We start from the raw sequence: 7,163 nt of genomic DNA, 5'->3' as shown, positions 1-7,163 counted from the left end.
CCTTTTCCCTTCTCAGTGATACCCCAGTGAGCTGATAACCAGTCATGGAGATCTTTATTATTTAGACCTTCTCCCTACACTACAGACACTTCAAACCTGGAGCTTCAGTATGTTTTGGACTAGGCTGGGCTGCAGGCGCCCTCATCGAAGGTCCAAAGGTGCTGAGGGACCTGGAGGAGTCTCCGGGACATCTCAGCCACTATCCAAGGAGGCAGCACTTAAAGTTGGGGCTCAGAGGCTGAAACTGTTGGCTCACAGCCCTCTGTCTTCTCCTTATCTGTCACTATTTGCCACACCTTGTCCCGGGCTACCTCTGAAGGTTCGGGCGGGTCCAGCGCAGAAACAAGCCTGAGAAAGAGGAGGAGGACAGATAAGGAAGCTGAGCTGAGGGCCTAGCTCCCCAGGGGACAAGGCCGGGTAGGGAGTCACCTTGCCACAGTCGCAGGCTCTGGGGCTCCACAGAGGGCCAGATGGCCAAGGGACTGGGGACGTAGAGCGGGTTCCGGAGTTTCCTTTGCTCTTTTGGCTGGTTGAGCCCAGACCACAAGGAGTGGGTTCGAGTCCTCACTTCACACAGGCATCTGTAGGGAGTGAGTTTCCAGACTCAAGCTATGCCTTCTGGGATTCTGGACTGGGGACCCTGGTTAGGAGGGTGACAGCCACCCTGGGGACTGTGATAACCTCTCCTTTCTCCTGCAGATGTTCTTGCCAGTCAGATCCTGTACTGAGCACTAGAATAAAGTAGAACAAGACAAAGCCCTAGTTGTTCGGGAGTTCCATTTAGCTCTGCTTGGAAGTGTCAGGGAAGATAACTGAGAATGTGCCCCTTGGGCTGGTTCTGTCCGCAGAAGTTCACCAGGCGTGTAAAAGCATGGAAATATTTAGGGGACACTACAAGCCCAAGAGCAAGAAAGTAGAAATGGGCCCAAGTGACTCTTGGTGTGTTTTTGTTTTTTTCTTTAGAGAGAAAAAGCACGAGCAAGGGGTGGGGGGCAGAGGGAGAGGGAGGGAGGGAGAATCAAGCAGGCTCCACATCCAGCATGGAGTCCTTCATGGAGCCCGACACAGGGCTCGATCTCATGACCCTGAGATCATGACCTGAACTGAAATCAAGAGTCGGACGCTTGGGGCGCTTGGGTGGCTCAGTCATAAAGCGTCTGCCTTCGGCTCAGGTCATGATCCCAGGGTTCTGGGATCGAGTCCCACATCGGGCTCCCTGCTCAGCGGGAAGCCTGCTTCTCCGTCTCCCACTCCCCCTGCTCCTGTTCCCTCTCTCACTGCTCTCTCTCTCTCTGTCGAATAAATAAATAAAATCTTTTTTATTTTTTTTTAAAGATTTTATTTATTTATTTGACAGGGACAGCCAGCAGAGAGGGAACACAAGCAGGGGGAGTGGGAGAGGAAGAAGCAGGCTCCTAGTGGAGGAGCCTGATGTGGGGCTCGATCCCAGAACGCTGGGATCACGCCCTGAGCCGAAGGCAGATGCTTAATGACTGCGCCACCCAGGCGCCCCTAAATAAATAAAATCTTAAAAAAAAAAAATGTTGGACGCTTAACCGACTGAGCCACCCAAGCATCCCTGTTGGTGAGTTTTCTAAACTGGTAACAGCTGGAACAGTGAAGCGGCTGTTCTCACAGCCCACATGGAAAGAAGAGTCTGGACTGGGGTTAGTAGAAGGGGCCTTTGACAGGAAAGGACAAGGTAAGAAAGTTTTAGGAGAAATCTGTATATGAAGGAAAGGGGAAACGGAGGTACAGAAAGGTAAGAGTTTCTAACCCCGGTGATGCAGCAGTGGAGTCAGTGAAAACAATATTGGTCGGAAGGGGTGGGGGGCCAGGCAACAAAAGCAAGGAGACGAGTGAGTCCTCCTTCCCCTCATGCCAAACTGACGAGAGAAAGATGGCTTTGGGGGGCCTGGGAGCATATGCAACAAGCAAACCAGATGGTAAGGACAACCACTGCTGGGGTGCCCACGTGCCAGGCACTGTGCTAAGCACCTCCCATGCTTTACCCCAGCTACTCCACACGTAGCCCCGGCCCACACAGATGCCGGCTGCGACTAGAAGCCTCCTTATTACTGACAGGAAACAGGTGTCCTATGATCACCCAGCAGGTGAGTGGTGGAGCCGGAAGTTAAGCCCAAACAATGTGACTCCATTTTCAACCTCTACTCCGTTGTTTTACTAGAATCAACCCTGCAAAGTGGTCGAGAGCCCCAGAAATGATTTTCTTGGCAGCAACTTTCCCCTTCAGGCCTTGTTTTTAAGCGAGGGGTACACTTGCTCTTGGCTCTGAACAGACTGGGTAGGTCCAAAGGACTGGCCTTGGACCCATTCAAATTTGGGTATGCAGAAGTTAGGAGGAAGGGTGAGGTTTGGAGGCAGGGGAGGCGAGAACACTTTAGTTTTCCCCAAAGAGAAACTCATCCAAAAGGGAAAGGTGTCTTCTAGGGACCTCGGTGCTGATACAGCAGGTATCTGACCCTGGCCCGTGCTTGGCCCCGACCCACCTTGACACCCCCTTCGCTCACCTTTCCTTTTCGCTGCTGCAGAGGAAGGTGCCAAAAGGAGAGGCATAGGCGTGCTCAAACAGGGCCAGCAGCAGCCCCTCCCCAAATTCCAGCGACAGCGGGAACTGACGGCCCAGCTGCCACACGCAGTCCAGGAAGAGGAGAAAGGTGGGTGCCTCGTGCTTGGGGCGGGCATGGGAGAATGCCGAATGGGCACAGCGCAGCTGGAAGGGGTGGCCAGCCTGGGGAGGGGGCAGAGCGATGGGCACGAGGAAGCGGGGTCTCTGGATGGAGGGGCAGGGCTGGGGCTGAGCGGCCACTTACCTGGATCCACTCCCGCTCCACCAGTTCCTGGAAGCCAGCCACGGTCCGGCTCGAGGGGTCCAGGATGAGCTGGGCCAGCGAAGTCACCAGCAGGGTGCTGTCCGTGCCTTCAGCCCCATGCACCAGGACGCAGGCCCCTTCCCTGTGGGCCAGGGCTGTTAGCGGTGGCCAGCCCTTCCCAGCCTGGGGTGGCGGGACCAGGAACCAAATGGGCCCATTTTTAGGCTCTACATGCTTACTGAGACATGGCTGTGTGCCCAGGGCTTGAGGGCCCTGCCCGTCCACCCTGTTCTCTGCCTCGTGGCGGGGGGCTCACCTCTCCACGGCCTGGGCTGCTAGGCAGGCGGTGCTCAGTGCCTCCTTCACATGTCCCAGCCAGTGGCAGGCCTCTAGTCGACTGCGCCAGCAGTCCGTGCTCTGCTCCAGGTACCCACAGGCCTCCACCAGGCGCACGAAACTCTCCTGTAAGGGCCGTCCCCTGCACAAGTGGGAATCTGGTCATCCCATCCCCACCGAAGCTCTGGTGAGCACAGCCTGGGGACAAGAGCTCCAGACCTATGAGGCTGACAGAGAACCCTCAGAGGAAGCCATCTGACAAGAGGGACACTGGACCCTTTGGGGAGCCCACCTAATCTGATGGAAATGATTCAGTATCTTGGAGGATTCCCCAGTCTGATGGAGGAGACCCCAGACCCCTTGGGGGAGACCTAGTCTGTTGGGGGGTACCCGGGGAGGGGGTCACACAACCCTCTCAGGAAACAGTGCCCTGGGAAACGCCCAGTTTGATGCGAGCGTCCCCGTACCCTTGGAGTAGCCCAGTCTGATGGGAGCAACACGGCGCTCCCCGCGGAGTCCCAGTCTGACAAGAGAAACACAACACTCTTAGGATTCTGGTATTTGCTCCTGTTTCCCGGGAACTGCTCTGCTCAAGATCACCAGGGTGACCTTCTGCCAGAAAATCTAATGGAGACTTTTCCAGCCCTGTGTCAAAGCCTTCAGTGGCTCCCCCCTGCATTGAGGATACAGTCTAAGCTCATAATCATGGCATTCAAGACCTCTGCTCTGGTCCCTGTCACCCCTCTAGCCCCATCTCTCTCTGCCTCTACCCCACACTCTGCACTTCCACCATTCTGAAGTGCTCGCAGCTCCCCGAACAGGACAAATGACCGGGAGTTCTGCTCCTGGACACCTGCCGTTCCGGCCGCCGGGACTGTCCTGCTCCCTGGCCAACTCCTCTTTCAGGTGTCAGCGAAGGGCTCCAATTCTCAGGGAAGTTCTTTGCATTACCTACACACGGGAGAGGGGCGCCTGCTCTGTACCGCTGCTCAGCACACAGTCCTAACTGCCCGCTTCCGGCCGATCTTCCAGCCACATCTGGGCTGCCACCATCTCCGCCTCAGCGCTCAATCAACATTGGTTGAATCAAGGATAAACAGTTTTGGACTCCAGACAGGGGAGCCATCCGCTTTCCTCAAAGCTCAAATCTCCTTGAGGACCTCCTCTTGGTACTACCATCACCTGGCTAGATACGGGTGATACAGGTGGCTAGATGCAGGTAGAGCCCTCAGGGGAGGGCTGGGACCAAGGAGTAGAGGGGTGTGTGTGTGGCGGGGGGGGGGGGGGGGGTAAGGTTGTTCCTGGAAGACAAATTTCAGTTTAAGGTAAAGGAGGCTTTTTCCTTCCAGGCAGAGTTGGGGTGCTTAGAGAAGAATGAGCTCTGTCATTGGGGGAGTTGTGCAAGTGGGATGCTCACCAGGTAGGATGGCTACCCAGAAATGCCTAACCGTTCCCAAGGTTCCTGGAAGACACCCCTCTACTCCCGCCCCCCTCCCCACGTATCCCTGAAGAGTCCGGTAGGAGAGCGTCTAGGAGAGGACAGGAAGACCTCTCACCTCTCCAGGGGCCGGTGCAGCCGTTTCCAGCCAGGGTAGGCGGCTCTGGCCTCGGTGCCGCCGCCAGTCATGCGGGCCTGTTTGGCGGCCTGAGCCGAGCGCGTGTCCAAGATGAAGCCCCGGGCCCCCGGGCGAGCCCCCGCCAGCACAGCCCACAGCAGCTCCTCGTCCTCAGCGCAGCGCCTTTTCTGGGGACCGGTCAGGGGCTGGCTGGAACGTAGCAGCACCTGCGGACGGGGACTTCGCTCAGGGAGCCCCTAGGGAGGGTCTTACACACTAGGGCGGGTCTAGAGCTGGCAGGGGCGGGCTGGAGCGCAGGGACCCTGGCGGCGGAACTTACAGGGCGCAAGGCCCGGGCTTGGGTGGGGTGTAGCCGGAGGGGAAAGGGACCCGAAGAGTAGACCGTGGACGGGTCCAGGGATGGCAAAGACGGGACTAGGCTCCAGGGACCCGAACGGCCGGGGGTGGGGCCCAGATTGGCGAGACTCCTTAGCCCGGGAGAGGGGCGGGGTCAGAATCCGGGGAGGGCGGAGCGAACGGAGGGGGCGGGCCCCGTTGGAGGCAGGACGGGGCGCGGCCCGAAAGGGCCGGAGCCCGGGCTGCAGGCGCGCGGCTAATTGGCCGGGCCAGTGCAGTAAAGGGCCAAGAAGGGCTGCAGTTGTTCCTACTGGCGGAGTGTGGGGAGGGGCGGGCTCACGGTTCCGCTGGGAGCGTGGTGGTAGCTGAGCACAGGGAAGCGGCCTCCCTGGCGGAAGCGGGCGCAACGCGCCAGGGCATCGTCGTCTACAGCGCGAGGCACGATCACGGCGCGGGGGTAACTCGGGCACAAGCTGAAGTCCTCGTTCACCTCGCTCAGCCGCCACGCGTTGGTCTGCGGGGCAGGGAGAGGCGAAGGCCAGGTTAGGGCACTCAGTGAGCGCCCGGTCCTCGCGCCCCTTCCAGGCGCTGCGCTCGCATAACCGCGGGCCCCCACGACCGCACACACCTCGCGAGCCACTCGCTTGTAGTAGCGTTCGGGTGGGTGGAAGTGCCAGGCGTCGCCCAATCTCAAGCCCTTGGGACGGTAGAAGAACGGAAAGGAAGTGATGACCGATTCCAAGGATGACAGCGCCTGGGGAAGGAATTCGGGGGATCTGGGCAAAGTCGGAATATTCTCATCCGCGCCCTACCTGCCCCTCCGCTCCGCAGCTCCCTCCTCTGCACGTACTCCAGACCACCTGCATCCCTTGCCATTAGCTGTGTTCAAGGATAACACTGGGTGCCGAGTCTCCTTGCCCAGCAGCCCCTATTTACTCCCCTCGTTACGAAATAGGGGTAGCTTAAGGGCCTCGGGAGCACCGCTGGCGTACCTCGATGGAACGGGCGATGTCCCGCGTGGCTTCTACGCCCTCTATGTCCAGCTGCAACACTCTCAGGTCCTTACAGCGCAACGTGATGGTGCCGGAGTCACCTGAGACCCTGGGGATGGACCGGCTTAGGCTTAGTATCCCCCGCCCCACCACCACCACCAGGGGAGGAGAAACGAGTTTATTAGGATTGGACGTAATGCAAGGGGGCACCAGTTCCCACTGCGCTTGCCCTTCCCCCTCCTCCGCGGAGCAGCAAGCTCCGCAACTACGGGGACTCCCCCTCCACGTCTCACCGCTTCTCGATGGAGTCTACACTACGCAACAGAAGCAGCCACAAGTCTGAAGTCGCCTGGGGCCCTGGCAACAGCAGCAGGTGGTGACCGGTGACGCATAGCGTGCCATGCAGTGGGGGCACCTCTGGACCCCGCAAGAGCTTGGCTTGGGCCCGGCCGGTGCGGATCAGCTCCGAGAACTCCATTGCGCTTGGGGTGGGCCTGGGGCCCAGCAGAAGGACAGACTCCTGGAGCGTCAGGCGGGGCCAGCGCGGGCTCCGAAAGGGACAGGAACTGGCTGGGCAGCTGGCGACGCCGGCAGGACAGCTGTTAAGGAGGCCCCTTGGAAGAAGGGATCGAACAGTTTCACAGGAATTTCCCCCTCCTACTGCCAGCACCTCTGAGCGAGGACCCCGGCCAGAACCTGTTAAGGAAACCTCAATTTCATCCATCTGTAAAATGGGGAGAATAATCTTGCTTAAAGCCCTTTACCTCGTGCCTTGGTCTCGGGTGGCACTCAACATTTTTGTTTTTTTTTTTTTTAACCTAGGCGCTGGTACTCTCACTGACTTAAAAAAGAAAAATTACCATCTCTTCTTTTGTACCCTGGTGGAAGGGGTGGGAAGGGTGGGTGTGAAACTGGGAACTGTCTACTTCCTCCCCCTACACCTGAGGCTGGGTGGGGGAAATCCCTGAGTCCACCTTAAACGCAAGCAGCTGTGTAGCTGGCGCCCCTCCCCCACCACAGCTGGAAGTCCCTGCCTGAGGGCGCCCTCTATGGGGGCCACTTCTGGTTTAGTCCTGCCCTCAGAAGTC

At 58.5% G+C, this 7,163-nt stretch overlaps 1 protein-coding gene across 1 annotated transcript; it reads right to left on the bottom strand.

Moving 5' to 3' along the window:
• Positions 1-32: 32 nt before the first annotated feature.
• On the bottom strand, positions 33-6,828 carry LOC123782162 (myotubularin-related protein 9-like). The gene is given in 11 exon segments (XM_045782117.2): positions 33-334; positions 337-348; positions 430-581; positions 2,532-2,752; positions 2,835-2,976; positions 3,151-3,312; positions 4,727-4,953; positions 5,424-5,597; positions 5,712-5,837; positions 6,076-6,184; positions 6,369-6,828. Coding segments are annotated over 11 exon segments (1,872 nt in total). The 5' UTR covers positions 6,800-6,828; the 3' UTR covers positions 33-218.
• Positions 6,829-7,163: the final 335 nt, after the last annotated feature.

Source organism: Ursus americanus, chromosome 33, assembly GCF_024610735.1.
Source record: "Ursus americanus isolate L20-20 chromosome 33, mUrsAme1.1.p, whole genome shotgun sequence".
Lineage (NCBI taxonomy): Eukaryota > Metazoa > Chordata > Mammalia > Carnivora > Ursidae > Ursus > Ursus americanus.
The sequence above is the reverse complement of the archived record's forward strand: the minus strand, read 5'-3'. Positions and strand labels throughout refer to the sequence as shown.